The 16,779-nt window shown below is 50.3% G+C and overlaps 1 protein-coding gene across 1 annotated transcript in view; it reads left to right on the top strand.

Annotated features, from left to right (window-relative positions):
* LOC134350305 (AT-rich interactive domain-containing protein 5A-like) overlaps positions 1 to 12,145 on the top strand; it is a 35,498-nt gene extending 23,353 nt beyond the window's left edge. Inside the window, exons 4-6 of the mRNA XM_063055350.1 lie at positions 8,237 to 8,334; positions 9,611 to 9,800; positions 10,425 to 12,145. Coding sequence (XP_062911420.1) covers positions 8,237 to 8,334; positions 9,611 to 9,800; positions 10,425 to 11,651 — 1,515 coding nt within the window. The 3' untranslated portion in view covers positions 11,652 to 12,145. The remainder of the gene's footprint in view (positions 1 to 8,236; positions 8,335 to 9,610; positions 9,801 to 10,424) is intronic.
* Positions 12,146 to 16,779: the final 4,634 nt, after the last annotated feature.

The raw sequence follows: 16,779 nt of genomic DNA on the forward strand, positions 1-16,779 counted from the left end.
ACTGGATGCCTTAAAGCGGATGTGCTAACCACTACACTGCCCTGCCACCCCGTGGGTACAAGGAACAGTAAGCCAGGCAGCGTCTGCTGAGAGGGGAAGCAGCAAATGTGTCGGGACCTGATAAAGGGTCTCGGCCTGAAACGTTGACTGTTTATTCCTCTCCCTCGTCTCCGTGGCACTTGACTATTTTTTTACGAGGCCGAGTTGCCAGCTTGATGCTCAACCCAGCACGGATGGAATGTGAACAAGGAGCCAGCTGGATTCGAACCCGGGACCTCTCGGCCAGAAGTCCGGTGCGGACACCACGACACCACCGGCCGGCTAACTGCGGTTTCACGGACAGGCACGTTCCCTGACAAAACCGTACCGTAGTGGTTAGTGCACGGAAGGATGCCAGCGACCCGAGTTCAATTCCTGATGCTGTCTGCAGTGAGTCTGTACGTTCTCCCTGTGAGTGCGTGGGTTTCCCCCGGGTGCTCCGGTTTCCCCCCACAGTCCAAAGACGTACCGGCTGGGTGGTTACCTGGTCACATGGGTGTAATTGGGCGGTAAAGGCTCGTTAGGCGAGGAGGGTCGGTAACACTGTATAACACAATATATGCCAACTGCTCTGTTTCTGTGCTGCCTAATAGAACAGCATCTCTGGGCAACCTAATGCTTTATATATAGTGCCAACAATTGTGTGACAAATAAAGCTATTCGGGATCTGCAGCACTTGTGGTATTTTGGCCGTGAAGGCTGATTGGCCTTTCCTTTGACCAATGGGACGGGCTCCTTTCCCACTGAACGGGTGTGATTGGTTGGCACCCAATCCACCTAATTCTAACCCCAGGTGCTTGGGTTTGAGTCCAGCTCCGACGCCCCTGCCGGCCGGGAATGCTGACCGTTCACCCTCTGGGCATGAGTACTTCTCCAGACACTGCTTCCCAGGGTTCCTGGGCTGGGAGTCGGCAAGAGGAGTGGGAGATTATGCCTGAGGTCTGATATCAAGCACATCTCTCCTTCTATGCAGGCATTTCGCTTGGTGGCAGAATAAACCTGCTGATCTGATGGGTGTCCTGTGTGCTGGGGGTGGGGGGGGCATCCCTGTTTGGGGGTCTTTGGGGAGCTGTTCCTACCGATTTCTGACGGCATTCTAATCTCTGACTACCTGCACTGAGGGTTATTCTGGCCTCTCTAGGGTACAGGGACATGAAGTTATGGAGGGAGATAGCATACAGAGGCCCTTTGGCCCATTGAAAATATACTGATAATCAGCCACCCATTTGCATCAACCCAACATCAGTCCCATCTTCTTTGATCCTCCCACCATTGCCATCAACTCCCCACAGATTCCACCCCTCAAAGGGGCAATTTACAGTGGCTGATTAACCTCCAAACTCACATATCGGTGCGATTAAACTGGGGAACCCATGTAGTCATGGGCAGAATGTACAAACTCATTACAGACTGTGTTGGGATTTGAATGCTGGCCACTGGCACTGTAATAGTGTTGCCATCAGACCATAAGACACAGGAGCAGAATTAGGCCATTCGGCCCATTGAGTCTGCTCCACCACTCAATCATGGCTGATCATTTTCACCCTCCTTAGCCCCACTCCCCAGCCTTCTCCCCATAACCTTTGATCCCATGTCCAATCAAGAGCCTATCAATCTCTGCCTTAAATACGCCTATCGATCTGGCCTCCACGGTTGCCTGTACTAATAAATTCCACAAATTCACCATGCTCTGGCTAAAGAAATTTCTCCACATTTCTGTTTTGAAAGGGCGCCCCTCTATCCTGAGGCTGTGCCCTCCTGTCCTAGACTCCCCCACCATGGGAAACGTCCTTTCCACATCTACTCTGTCTAGGCCTTTCAACATTCAAAATGTTTCAATGAGATCCCTCTTCATCCTTCTCAATTCCAGCGAGTACAGACCCAGAGCCATCAAACATTCCTCATATGATAACCCTTTCATTTCTGGAATCATCCTTGTGAACCTCCTCTGGACCCTCTCCAATGTCAGCACATCTTTTCTTAGATAAGGGGCCCAAAACTGTTCACAATACTCAAGGTGAGGACTCACCAGTGCCTTATAAAGCCTCAGCATCACATCCCTGCTCTTGTATTCTAGACCTCTTGAAATGAATGCTAACATGGCATTCGTCTTCCTCACCACTGACTCTGCCTGCAAGTTAACCTTCAGGGTGTTCTGCACAAGGAATCCCAAGTTCCTTTGCGTCTCAAATTTTTGGATTTTCTCCCCATTTGGAAAATAGTCTGCACATTTATTTCTGCTACCAATGTACATGTCCATGCATTTTCCAACATTGTATTTAATTTGCCACTCTCTTGCCCATTCTCCTAATCTGTCTACTTGTTTCCTCAACACTACCTGCCCCTCCACCAATCTTCGTATCATCTGAAAATTTGGCAACAAACCCATCTATTCCGTCATCTAAATCATTTATATACAGCATAAAAAGAAGTGGTCCCAACACTGACCCCTGCGGAACACCACTAGTCACTAAATACCTGCTACAATGGGACATCCTATATTGTACTCTGCCCGCAGTCTCATGAACTCACCCGTGCCCCTCCCCAAGATTCTACTGGGGGCATTTCACAGCAAGGTTGAACCCACCACCCCCGATGTGGGAAACGGGCAAACGGCGGGGTCACGGTGAGAACGTACAAACTCCTTACGGACAGTGGCAGGGGTGGGGATTGAACCAGAATCTCTCGCACTCTACACACTGTGCCATCGAACGTAACCCGGTCTGGCCAGCGCCCCAGCCTAGGAAGTCCTCTAACCACCCCACCCCCCCGTGCGTTGTGGGGGAGAGCAGACGTGCTGACTCGGTCCCTGCCGAGCTTTGTGCTGGCAGCTGGACGCGGTGTGACAGCTTCCAAATCCACAGCTAAAGCACAATTCTCGGCAGCTGCGTCACCTGAAACGAGGGACTGAAATAGGAAGCTGCTGATGACAGCACGTTACCGAGGGTTAGAGATTCAGATTTGGAGTTACATGTACCTGGAAACATACAGAGAAATGTATTGTTTGTGTTCACAACCAACAACCCAAGGTCGTGCAGGGGGCAGCCACACATCGCATCGCATGCCCACATCACTACAGTAGCGGTTACTACGATGCCATTACAGATCAGAGTTCAATCCCAGCGTCCTCCATAAGGAGTCTGTACGTCCTCCCTGTGGAATGTGTGGGTTTCCTCCAGGTGCTCTGGTTTCCTCCCACAGTCCAACGACGTAGTGGTTAGTAGGTAAATTGTTTTGTAATTAGGCTAGAGTTGAACCTGTGGGTTGCTGGCCGACTGGTTTAAAGGGCCGGAAGGGCTGTATCTCAAAATGTAAATAATGCTTGGCAGAACACAACAAGCAACAAAACAGTAACAGGAAAATAAGCCCTGTTCCACCACCCACACACGGTCCCCAGCTCCAGGAGCAGGCGCCTCCAGCTCACCGACGTTGAGCCTTCGACTTCCCCTGCCGACTCTCAGAGATGCGCAGACCCGGAGCTCTGGTTCTACTTCTGGACTTGCACTCGACCTTTGGGATTCCGTGTGCGGTGTTCATCACGGGACTCGCTGATTATGATGAATCCAGGCCTCAATCTCCAGACTCGTCTGATGGGACCCGAGCACTAGGCCTCAAAAGACCTTGGACGAGGACCCCGGACCCCAGCCTGGCTGGCTCGTGTACCTGTGGTGGGGGGGGGGGGGGGTCAGCAGTTCTCATGGGCCCTGCCTGTACAGAAATCCAGCCTCGAGAGAGAGCCTGACTCACGCTCGATTCTGCGGCTTCTCCCTTGCTCTCTACGGGCGTCACAGTAATGTAGCAGTTAGCGTAACACTTTACAGCACCTCCAGTCTCCACACGTCAACTTCCATACCACCACAAGACAAAGGATCAGAATCAGGCCATTTGGCCCATCGAGTCTGTTCCGCCATTCCATCATGGCTGATGTAATTTCCCTCCCAATCTCCTGCTTTCTCCCTGTAAACTTTGACACCCTGACTAATCAAAAACCTATCAATCTCTGCTTTAAATAAATGATTTGGCCTCCACCCACAGATAAATCCCACAGATTCATCACCCTCTGCCTAAAGAAATTCCTCTTCAACTCCGGTATCGACCCCCAGTACAGCCGGTGATGGGACGCCGAACTGCAGGCTGGTTAATGGACCTGGGTCAGTGGGATTACATACTGTACTGTAAAATGTGTAACATCTACTGTAAGAGTGAAAGGAGGTACAAACTTATCTCCGATTACTGGTTATAGCACAAGTATTCACGGCACTCTGCTGGGCAAAACAGGGAAACCCCCTTCAAACTGTTGATTTTAGACGTGGGAATTAAAGTCTTACTGAGAAATGGTGTCTCACTGTGTCAGGAAGTGTGTACAGATGGAGAGCTGATAAAAATACACCAATAACTTAGAAGCCATGCTAACTTACTGGACAGACACATGCCTCACTGACAGAACTATTTTCCACCAGTCATTTTGTGAGTGGCGGCTTTGTGAACATTTCCTTTGGTTGGACCTGACTGTGGCCAGTCTCAACCATTTGCAAACTTCTTCGTTACAGCAATGATTTCAGCCTCCAAGAGGACCACAACTGTGTCGTAGGGTTTGCGTGCCTCATTGACCCCAAGTGCTATGTTGGCTGGAGTCAGGGCCTTGTGCTTTGGCTGCAGGCAGGGTCACGCATGTCAAACAGGTCAAAGGGTAGAGGCCAGGCAGTGAGCAGTCCACCGGTCCTCCAGGTTCGGGGGTTCAGCTCAGGGTTAATGACCCTGGATGGTCAAAAAAATTGTTACAGAAGGAGCAATGAAGAATCCTTCTACAGTGGCATGCAAAAGTTTGGGCAACCCTGGTCAAAATTTCTGTTACTGTGGATAGTTAAGTGAGTAAAAGATGTACTGATCTCCAAAAGTCATAAGGTTAAAGATGAAATATTCTTTTCAACATTTTAAGCAAGATTAGTGTATTATTTTTGTCTTGTACAATTTTAGAGTGAAAAAAAGGGAAAGGAGCACCATGCAAAAGTTTGGGCACCCCAAGGGATTTGAGCTCTCAGATAACTTTTACCAAGGTCTCAGACATTAATTAGCTTGTTAGGGCTATGGCTTGTTCACAATCATCGTTGGGAAAGGCCAGGTAATGCAAATTTCAAAGCTTTATAAATACCCTGACTCCTCAGACCTTGTCCCAACAATCAGCAGCCATGGGCTCCTCTAAGGAGCTGCCTAGCACTCTGATAATTAAAATAAATGATGCCCACAAAGCAGGAGAAGGCTATAAGAAGATAGCAAAGCATTTTCAGGTAGCCATTTCCTCCAGTTCATATTGTAATTAAGAAACGGCAGTTAACAGGAATGGTGGAGGTCAAGTTGAGGTCTGGAAGACCAAGAAAACTTTCCAAGAGAACTGCTTGTAGGATTGCTAGAAAGGCAAATCAAAACCCCCGTTTGACTGCAAAAGACGTTCAGGAAGATTTAGCAGACTCTGGAGTGGTGGTGCACTGTTCTACTGTGCAGCGACACCTGCATAAATATGACCTTCATGGAAGAGTCATCAGAAGAAAACTTTTCCTGCATCCTCACCACAAAACTCAGCATCAGAAGTTTGCAAAGGAACATCTAAACAAGCCTGATGCATTTTGGAAACAAGTCCTGTGGACTGATGAAGTTAAAATAGAACTTTTTGGCCGCAATGAGCAAAGGTATGTTTGGAGAAAAAAGGGTGCAGAATTTCATGAAAAAAACACCTCTCCAACTGTTAAGCACGGGGGTGGATCGATCATGCTTTGGGCTTGTGTTGCAGCCAGTGGCATGGGGAACATTTCACTGGTAGAGAGAAGAATGAATTCAATTAAATACCAGCAAATTCTGGAAGCAAACATCACACCATCTGTAAAAAAGTGTCATCGTCCAGTCTGTGAAATCCGCATTCTGGTTCACAGTCCGGTCCATTGTTCCTTATTCCAGGTTTTCCAGTTTTCCCTTGTCCTGTTGTGTGCCTTAATTGAGGCACATGATTCCCATTTTGGGCTGGCTATATGAACAGCTCCTGGGTTCAGCTTCAGTTGCTGGACTGTTCCCTTCCCTTCTGCTTCCTTCTGTAGCCCTCGCCTGCTACTTTCACCTGAAGCCTTGCCTGCTTACCTCGCTTGTGTCCATGCCTCTGGTAGGTAGGTCTGGCTGTTTGCCGCTAACTTGAGATGGGAACCGTCTCTTTCTGCCCTCGCCTCCGCTGGGTAGGTCTGGCCGTTTGCCTCGCACTTTCCGAAGGACTGGCTGGCTGGTAAATTATTTGCCCATTGATAATTGCCCTCGGATTGGAGGGAGGAGTGTTAAAGGCTCTTGGACAGGTACACGGATAGGAAGGGATTTGAGGGATATTTAAAGGCTAGTTTCATTGTCACATGTACATACAGTGAATTGTGGCGTTTGTGTCAATGACTTCCACAGTTTGAGGAGGTGCCCACAGTCACAGCATGCTTCTGGCACCAACATACCATGCCCACAATTTACTAGCCCTATGGAATGGGTGAGGAAAGCCTCGCAGAGCGTACAGACATTTGCAGGAATTGAGCCCCATCGCTGGCGCTGTGATAGCGTCTTGCTCGCCACTATGGTACCACACTGCCCTCTGTAGGCAGTGGAGGGGAGCATAGCCCAACTGCGCCGCCCGTTCGGTCAGGCATGCTGCCCCTTTCCCAGCAGAGGATGCGGGTCCTACGTTGGCCCAGTCGGAGGGGATTGAAACCATCGTTGATGCCGGCAGAGAGCATGTGAAAGGCAGGGTGTCTATGGGTGGGGTGCTGGCATTGCAGCTGGGCTACACAGGCTGCAGACGGTGGGTGGAAGGAGCCCCAGACACGATGTTATGTTTATAACTTCAAAACTTTAAAGGAAGACATGGAAGTCCAAAATGCGGGTCTAACTTTGTGTTTACTTTAAGTGAGGTGCACACGTATCATGTGGTAGCGTGATGATGTATGGAATTAGCATATTTTAAATGTATAATCCGTAATAAATTATTTAACTGGACAAGAATGTTATACGCACACAGGGTTGCTCGAATATTACTGAAATATTAAATACACAATGGAGCACGAGCGACCGAAGTTCGATTTTCGTCCGTGTGGGGAGAACGTACCAATTCGTGAGCGACAGTAGCAGTTGACATACATGGGTTCCATTCCCGCATCTTCCGTAAGGAGTTTGCCCGTGCTCCCCGAGACCGCCTGGGTTTCCAGTTTCCTCCCACATACAGATTCATGTGTTAACTGGTTTAGTGACGATCCAGTTCCGAGGGTCAGATCAGAAGTCCATAAGCCAAGACCCGTTGGCTGGACCCCCAGGGTCTGCGAACCTCTGCGGGTCCGCTGGGGTAGTGGAGGACCCAAAGTCTGCGTGCGATCTGGGTCCGCTGGAGGCCGAAGAAGATGGTCTGCCTTGCGTTAAACGACTGTGTATGTGGGTGGGGCTGGAAGGAGGAACTGTGTGGTCTGCCATGCAATGTGGTCATGCTATGTTAGTGCCAGAATACTCCTGGGCTGCCCCAGCACGTCCTTGGGTGTGTTGGCTGAGGGTAGCGGACACAAACAGAATCAACAAACTCATTCGTAAGGCCAGTGATGTTGTGGGGATGGAACTGGACTCTCTGACGGTGGTGTCTGAAAAGAGGATGCTGTCCAAGTTGCATGCCATCTTGGACAATGTCTCCCATCCACTACATAATGTACTGGGTGGGCACAGGAGTACATTCAGCCAGAGACTCATTCCACCGAGATGCAACACAGAGCGTCATAGGAAGTCATTCCTGCCTGTGGCCATCAAACTTTACAACTCCTCCCTTGGAGGGTCAGACACCCTGAGCCAATAGGCTGGTCCTGGACTTATTTCCTGGCATAAATTACATATTACTATTTAACTATTTATAGTTTTATTACTATTTATTATTTATGGTGCAACTGTAACGAAAACCAATTTCCCCCGGGATCAATAAAGTATGACTATGACTATTGTCAACGTACGGCCCCCCCCCCACCCCGGCACATTCTTGGGTGAGTTGGTTGTCAACGTGCGGGCCCCCCAGCACGTCCGTGGGTGGGTTGTTTGTCAACACAAACAACATGTTTCACTGTATGTTTTGATGTACACTTGAGATAGAAACTGGAGCTTGAATCTTGTTCACCCGCTGCCTGTCTGCTCTGTGCCCCTGCAGGTCACGGCGAGTCGACTCTGGAAGAATATCTACGACGAGCTGGGGGGGAACCCCGGGAGCACCAGCGCAGCCACCTGTACCCGCCGGCACTACGAGAAGTAGGTGGCACGGAGCCCTGGCACCCGCCGTTCCCAGGGAGCTCACACACGCCCTTTCATTGTATTTACAGATACAGGCCAGCGCTCGTGGTAATCTGCCCTTCTCCCGAGGCACGGATTTATGGCAGGCTTTCTAACCCCACCCACCTAAGACCCAAAACCAAAGTGCGTGAGGCTCTGATCCCAGAGGTGCTGTTTGCTGCTGATACAGCAGTCGCATCCCACACTCCGCGGCCTGAGGGATCGCTTCCCTACAGCCTGGAAAAGGCTAACGTCTTGGGACGAGATGTGGCGGCAGCATTGGTGACGACAAGCTCGATGTTCACATACTGGGGTCCACCATCAGTGACGACCTCTCCTTGGGCGCAGAAACCCACAACGCATCGGGGAGGCTGCGACAACTCTTGCCTGCCTCCCCATGAGTCTGGGAGAGCTCCAAACTCCCAGTCAGTACAGAGGCGGCAGTGTGCAATGCGTGTGTTGCCAGCGCACTGCTGTCCGGCAGCGAGGCCTGGACAACGTAGGCTAAGCAGGAGAGAAGGCTCATATCCTGGAGAGACAGACTACCCTGTTCTCTCCCTGGTGTGGAGGCTCTAGTCAGGCATGTCTGCTGCATCCCAAAAGACATCCTCTCCGGTCAGCTGGCGTTGGGTAAGAGAACCACCAGCAGCCCACCATTGTGCTACAAAGATGACTGAAACGAGCCACCCGTTTAACCAATTAACATACTAACCTTTGGACTGTGGGAGGAAACCGGAGCTCCCGGAGGAAACCCACGCGGTCACGGGGAGAACGTACAGACTCCTTACAGAGGATGCTGGGATTGAACCCTGAACTCCAACGGCCCGATCTGTAATCGTGTTCTGCTGACCGCTACACTACCGTGATACCCATAAAAAGGCAGCCGAGAGCGCGATGGGAACGTTTTAGTGTGGGTTTCCTCCGCATGCTCCGGTTTCCTCCCACTTTACAAAGACGTGCCAGTAGGGTTAGTTAAGTTGTGAACACGTTACGTCGGCTCTGGAAGTGTGGTGACACTTCACTGCAGGCTGATCAAATCACTGATTTAATGCCAATAACGTTTCTCACTGCATGTTTTAATGTACACGTGATAAAGCCAATCTTAACCTCTCTGTCACACACACACTCATATTTTCTCTCTCACTCACACACTCACACTCTCTCTCTCGTTCCTTCCCTCACTCACACACTCTCTCATTCACACTTTCTCTCTCTCCCTCACTCACACACCCTCTCTCTCTCCCCTCACTGGCAGACTGGTGTTGCCTTACGAGCGTCACCTAAAGGGGGAAGAGGACAAACCTTTGCCGGCGAGCAAGCCTCGGAAGCAGTACCGGGTGGTCAAAGCCAAGGACGGGAAGGGCTCGGGTGCCGAACTGAAGGATCAGGGCAGTAAACGGAAACCGCCGAAGGATGGTGCACAGCGAATCGGCAGGAGCAATGCGGTAGAGTAACTTACTCACTCGGGGTACGGTTGTTTTGATGGGGTGGGGGGGGGGGAGGATTCACAGCGAAGCAAAGGGTGGTTCCACCGCCTCACAGTGCCAGAGACCCTGGTTCAATCCCCACCTCCGCTGCTATCTGTGTGTGGTTTGTACGTTCTCCCCGTGTCTGGGTTTCCCCCCTGGGTGCTCCCGTTTCCCCTCACGTTCCGAGGACATGCAGGATGGGTGGGTAAACTGATCCCTCGTGTGTGGGTGAGGGGTAAATCCTGGGGGAGTTGATGGAAACGTGGTGAAGGTAGTAATTCAGGGAGGCTGGGGCTGATGGGATTGTCCCGGGACTAGCATAGGGCCGATGGGCCAAACGACCTCTCTCTCTCTCTCTCTCTCTCTCTCTGTTGGAGGGTAAGAAGAGGAGGGACTAGTGAGATCCAGGGGAAAGGGGTACAGAGGAGGTCAGAGGCAATTGGGCATGGGCCAGAGGGGCCAAGTGGCCCTCTCCTGCTCCTGTCGCCCTTCGGCCCATTGGGTGTATGGCAGTCCCAGGACAATCTCATCTTTGGTCATGTTCTAGCTTGTACAAGAGATGGCTCGGATGCCCCAGTAACACGCCTCTCTCTCCCCCAGGTCTCCCCCTCAGCAGAAGCCGAAGATACGGGGAGGGGGCAGAGCGAGAGAGCGCTGCGGGCGGCCCCTCCGGCCACCGCTGAAGAGCGCGAATGCCCGCGCGTCGAATCGGCAACGTCGGCGGAGAAAGGCGGCGGCAGGTCGCCTTGGGGAGCGGGCGGAGGGGCAGAGGAAGAGACGGCGGCGGCGGGCCAGGGTCCCCTCGTCTCCAGGAGGGAGCAAGACATTATCTCTCCCCTGGCTAAGAAGAAGCGGTTCGCGGCGGCCGAGCTCCCCCTGGCCAGACCGTCGGTCATCCAGCCACCCCGCCCGGCGGCCCCCGTCGCCCCGCTGCCGCTGTACCCGGCGCGGGACGAGAAGGGTTCGCGGGGCTGCGAAGTGCCGCAGACTGGAATCCAGCACGTAGTGAGGCCCCTTCTGCAACCCTTCCCCACCAGGGCGAGCCCCGTGCCCCGCTGCCGCGGCTTCAGGGACCTCAGCGCCTTCGTTCTCCCGCTCGACAAGGGGTCGCGGCGCCTGGGCCGGACAGGGGATCGTACTGCCGAGCTCGCCTTGCCCCGAGTGGCTCCCTGGGTGTCTGAGTCCAAGGGCGAGGCTCCGGCACTGAGGGTGGGCCCGCTGCCCGCTCCCTCCCTGGAAACCCACCAGCCGAAGGCGTGCTGGGTGCCGCCCCTCAGTGTGGCCCTGCCCAGGAAGGTGCCGGCTAAGCGAGCCAAGGTGGACGGGGGGCTTCTTCAGCCGCGACCGGGACTGGGACCGGAGCTCAGGACGAAGGACTGCGAGACTTCTCTCTACGGCAGGAAGCTCCGCATAGTCTCGCCCCTCCACTTGGCCAGGGAGCCCGAGGCCAAGGACAGGCAGGCTGGGGAGGGCAAGGCCCTGAAATCCCCCCTGCCTGCCGTCCCAGGTTGGCTGCTGGCGGCCCCCAGTGTCCCGGACGCCGTCGTTACCGACGGCCTGAGGGCGCGCTTCCCCGCTGGCTACGTGCTCCCAGTCAAGGAGCACGCTCTCTACTCGTCCCTCCCCACCTCACTGGCCCTCAATCCCTTCGTGGTACCCACCGTGCCCGGGGAAGGGCTCGGGGTTCCCGGGCTTCCCCTGGACCTGTACAAACACCTAGCCGCCGGTTCCTCCTGCGACAGCCTGCTCCATAACAGACTGTGCCCGCTGGCTGCCTGCTACACCAGCCCGTACCTCCCCGCCTGGCAGGGGCGGCCCCAGCTATAGCCCGGACCCCGGCCCCTTTGCAATTGGCCGAATGCAGCCACGGCGTGGAGCCGGAGCTCTCAGAACCTCGGTAGTGAGCCGGGACCCACCTTCTCGCTTGACCACAGGTCTCGTTTGGCCAGTGATCCTGCGTGCAGCTAAAGGGAACAGGTGCCCAAACAGGAGCGGCCCGGCGTGTAAATAGACCGTGAGAACACCGGGACTGAATCACTGGACACGAGTCGTCCGTCCCCCAAGGGTAGAGGAGATGCCTCTGCCGAGCTCAGTGCTCCTGCGGCTTCTGAATCGCCAGTGGAAGTGTTGACCTCAGGTGGACTTTTGGACTGGTCTGGGGGGAAAACAACCCGGGTGCTGGGATCCAACTGGCATTCGAGGGGACGTGATGTCCGTGTAGGCACAGGCAAGGAGAGCGAGCGATCAGAACCAAGTTCATTATCACGGATACACTGTACGTCGTGGAATTTGTAGTTTTACGGCTGCAGTACATAAAGTTACTATAAATTACAGTAAGAAATATATAAATAAATGTATCTATTGTTTTTTTATTGAGAGGAGACACAAATACAAGAGTTAAAAACGTCCTGCGGAATTTATATGAAAGCAAGCATCAACTTTATTAATAAACAATGACAGGTTTTGGCAATCTGCTGTGCCGTATTGGTCAGGGCTTGACATCCAACAAAAACAATCACACAGAATAGACCATCAGACCATCAGACAAAGGAGCAGAAGTCGGCCATTCGGCCCATCGAGTCTGCTCCGCCATTTTATCATGAGCTGATCCATTCTCCCATTTAGTCCCACTCCCCCGCCTTCTCACCATAACCTTTGATGCCCTGGCTACTCAGATACCTATCAATCTCTGCCTTAAATACACCCAATGACTTGGCCTCCACCTGTGGCGACAAATTCCATAGATTCACCACCCTCTGACTAAAAAAATTTCTTCGCATTTCTGTTCTGAATGGACAACCTTCAATCCTTAAGTCATGCCTTGTCGTACTAAACTCCCCCATCATGGGAAACAACTTTGCCACATCCACTCTGTCCATGCCTTTCAACATTCGAAATGTTTCTATGAGGTCCCCCCTCATTCTTCTAAACTCCAAGGAATACAGTCCAAGAATGGACAAACGTTCCTCATATGTTAACCCTCTCATTCCCCGAATCATTCTAGTGAATCTTCTCTGTACCCTCTCCAACGTCAGCACATCCTTTCTTAAATAAGGAGACCAAAAATGCCCACAGTACTCCAAGTGAGGTCTCACCAGCGCCTTATAGAGCCTCAACATCACATCCCTGCTCTTATAGTCTATTCCTCTAGAAATGGATGCCAACATTGCATTCACCTTCTTCACTACTGACTCAACCTGGAGGTTAACCTTCAGGGTATCCTGTATGAGGACTCCCAAGTCCCGCTGCATCTCAGAACTTTGAATCCTCTCCCCATTTAAATAATGGTCTGCCCGTTTATTTCTTCTGCCAAAGTGCACAACCATACACTTTCCAACATTGTATTTCATTTGCCACTTCTTTGCCCATTCTTCCAATCCATCCAAGTCTCTATGCAGACTCTCTGTTTCCTCAGCACTACCGGCCCCTCCACCTATCTTCGTATTGTCAGCAAACTTAGCCACAAAGCCATCTATTCCATAATCCAAATCGTTGATGTACAATGTAAAAAGAAGCGGCCCCAACACGGACCCCTGTGGAACACCACTGGTAACCAGCAGCCAACCAGAATAGGATCCCTTTATTCCCACTCTGTTTCCTGCCAATCAGCCAATGCTCTATCCATGTATGTAACTTTTCCGTAATTCCATGGGCTCTTATCTTGTTAAGTAGTCTCATGTGTGGCACCTTGTCAAAGGCCTTCTGAAAATCCAAATATACAACATCCACTGCATCTCCCTTGTCTAGCCTACTGGTAATTTCCTCAAAAAAATTGTAATAGGTTTGTCAGGCAGGATTTTCCTTTAAGGAATCCATGCTGAGTTCTGCCTATCTTGTCATATGCCTCCAGGTACTCTGTAACCTCATCCTTGACAATCGACTCCAACAACTTCCCAACCACCGATGTGAAGCTAACAGGTCTATAATTTCCTTTTTGCTTCCTTGCCCCCTTCTTAAATAGCAGAGTGACATTTGCAATCTTCCAGTCCTCCGGAACCATGCCAGAATCTATCAACTTTTGAAAGATCATTGCTAATGCCTCCGCAATCTCCACAGCTACTTCCTTCAGAACACGAGGGTCATCCCATCTGGTCCGGGAGATTTATCTACCTTTAGACTATTCAGCTTCCTGAGTACTTTCTCTGTCATAATTGTGACTGCGCATACTTCTCTTCCCTGCCACCCTTGAGTGTCCGGTATGCTGCTGATGTCTTCCTCAGTGAAAACTGATGCAAAATACTCATTCAGTTCCTCTGCCATCTCCTTATCTCCCATTACAATTTCTCCAGCATCACTTTCTATCGGTCCTATATCTAGTCTCACCTGTCTTTTACTCTTAATATTCTTGAAAAAGCTTTTAGTATCCTCTTTGATATTATTTGCTGGCTTCCTTTCATAGTTAATCTTTTCTCTCTTAATGACCTTAGTTTCCTTTTGTAAGGTTTTAAAAACTTCCATATCTTCTGTCTTCCCACTAATTTTTGCTTCCTTGTATGCCCTCTCCTTTGCTTTAACTTTGGCTTTGACTTCTCTTGTCAACCACAGTTGCATCCCTTTTCCATTCAAAAATTTCTTCTTTTTTGGAATATACCTGTCTTGCACATTCCTCATTTCTCATATAAACTCCAGCCACTGCTGCTCTGCTGTCTTTCCCACCAGTGTCTCTTTCCAGTCAACTTTGGCCAGTTCCTCTCTCATGCCACTGTAATTTCCTTTACTCCACTGAAATACCGACACATCAGATTTCGGCTTCTCTTTTTCTAATTTCACAGTGAACTCAATCATGTTATGATCATTGTCTCCTAAGGGTTCCTTCACCTCAATCTCTCTAATCACCTCCGGTTCATTACACAATACCCAATCCAGTACAGCCGATCCCCTAGTGGGCTCAACAACAAGCTGTTCTAAAAAGCCATCTCGCAGACATTCTACAAATTCTCTCTCTTGAGATCCAGTGCTGACCTGATTTTTCCAATCTACTCACATGTTAAAATCCCCCACAATTATCATAACACTGCCCTTCTGACAAGCCTTTTCTATTTCCTGTTGTAATTTGTAGTCCACATCACTGCAGCTGTTTGGAGGCCTATAAATAACTGCCATCAGGGTCCTTTTACCCCTGCTATTCCTTAGCTCAACCCAGAAAGATTCTGCACCTTCTGATCCTATATCACCTCTTTCTAATGATTTAATATCATTTCTTACCAATAAAGCCACGCCTCCCCCTCTGCCTACCTTCCTATCCTTCCGATGCACCGTGTATCCTTGGACGTTCAGCTCCCAGAGACATGCATCCTTTAGCCAGGTCTCAGTGATGGCCACAATATTATACCTGCCAATCTGTAGCTGTACGACAAGATCATCCACCTTATTCCTTATGCTGCGTGCATTTGAGCATAACACCTTAAGACCAGTATTTGGTACTTTTCGCTTTGATTTCACTGCAACCTTACTGCACTGCAACTCATCCCGATGGCTACAAATTTGCCCCATCACCTGCCTGTCTTTCCTGACATCTTTACTGCTCACTATCTTAGATTTATTTCTGTTTTCCCCTTCCTCCGCTCTATCATTCCGGTTCCCATCCCCCTGCCAAATTAGTTTAAACCCTCCCTAACAGCTCTATTAAACTTTCCCTCCGGGATATTGGTCCCCTTCGGGTTCAGGTGTAACCTGTCCTTTTTGAACAGGTCATACTTCCCCCAGAAGAGATCCCAATTATCCAAGAATCTGAAGCCCCACCCCTTGCACCAGTCTCAGAGAATTATATAAAAATAAAGTTAGAGGTTAAAGGACAGATACAGAATAAATATTCCTCTGGAAGAGTTCAGAGTAAATTTATTATCAAAGTACATATATGTCACCATATACAACCCCCAGATTCATTTTCCTGTGGGCATACTCAAGAAATCTATAGAATAATAACCATAACACAATCAATGAAAGACCGCAGCAATTGTGTGTTCAACCATAATGCAGGAGACAACAAACTGTGCAAATACAAAATGAAAGAAATAAGAAATAAACAAATAAATAAATAACTAAATAAGCATTAAGTATCAAGCACTTGAGATGAAGAATCCTTGAAAGTGAGTCCATAGGTTGTGGGAAATTATCAGTGATGGGTCAAGTGAGGTTGAGTGAAGTTATTGTCTTTGGTTCAAGAGCCTGATGGTTGAGAGATAATAACTCTTTCTGTTCTTGGTGATGTGGGACCTGAGACTCTTGTACCTCCTTCCTGATGACAGCAGCGGGAAGAGAGCATGTCTGGGGTGGTGGGGTCCCTGATGATGGACGCTGCCTTCCTACAACAGTGCTTCATGTAGATGTGCTCAGTTGTGCGGAGGGCTTCACCCGTGATGGACTGGGCCATATCCACTACCTTTTGTAGGATTTTCCATTCGAGGGCATTGGTGTTTTCATACCATACTGTCAACATACTCTCCTCTACACATCTGTAGAAGTTTGTCGAAGTTTCAGAAATCTCCACAAACTCCTAATGAGTAGAGGCACTGCTGTGCTTTCTTTGTAATTGTGCTTGTGTGCCGGCTGCAGGGCAGCTTCTCCAAAATAACAACACCCAGGAATTTAAAGTTACTGACCCTCCGATGAGGACTGGCTCACGGGCTTCTGGCTTCCTCCTCCTGAACTTAGTAATCAACTCCGTGGTCTTGCTGGCATTGAGTGAGAGGTTGTTGTCGTGGCGCCCCTCGGCCAGATTTACAGTCTCCCTCCTCTATGCGGATTCGTCACCGCCCTTGATTCGGTCTACAACAATGCTGTCATCGGCAAACTTAAATGTGACATTGGGGCTGTGCTGAGCCACAAAGTGGTAAGTGTAGAGCATTAGAGCAGGGGCTAAACACACAGACTTGCAGTGCACCTGTGCTGAAGGAAATCGTGGAGGAGATGTTTTGCTGCCAATGCAAACTGACTGGGAGCAAATCGAGGATCA

The sequence above is a fragment of the Mobula hypostoma genome, chromosome 8 (genome assembly GCF_963921235.1).
Source record: "Mobula hypostoma chromosome 8, sMobHyp1.1, whole genome shotgun sequence".
In the NCBI taxonomy this organism is placed as follows: Eukaryota; Metazoa; Chordata; class Chondrichthyes; order Myliobatiformes; family Myliobatidae; genus Mobula; species Mobula hypostoma.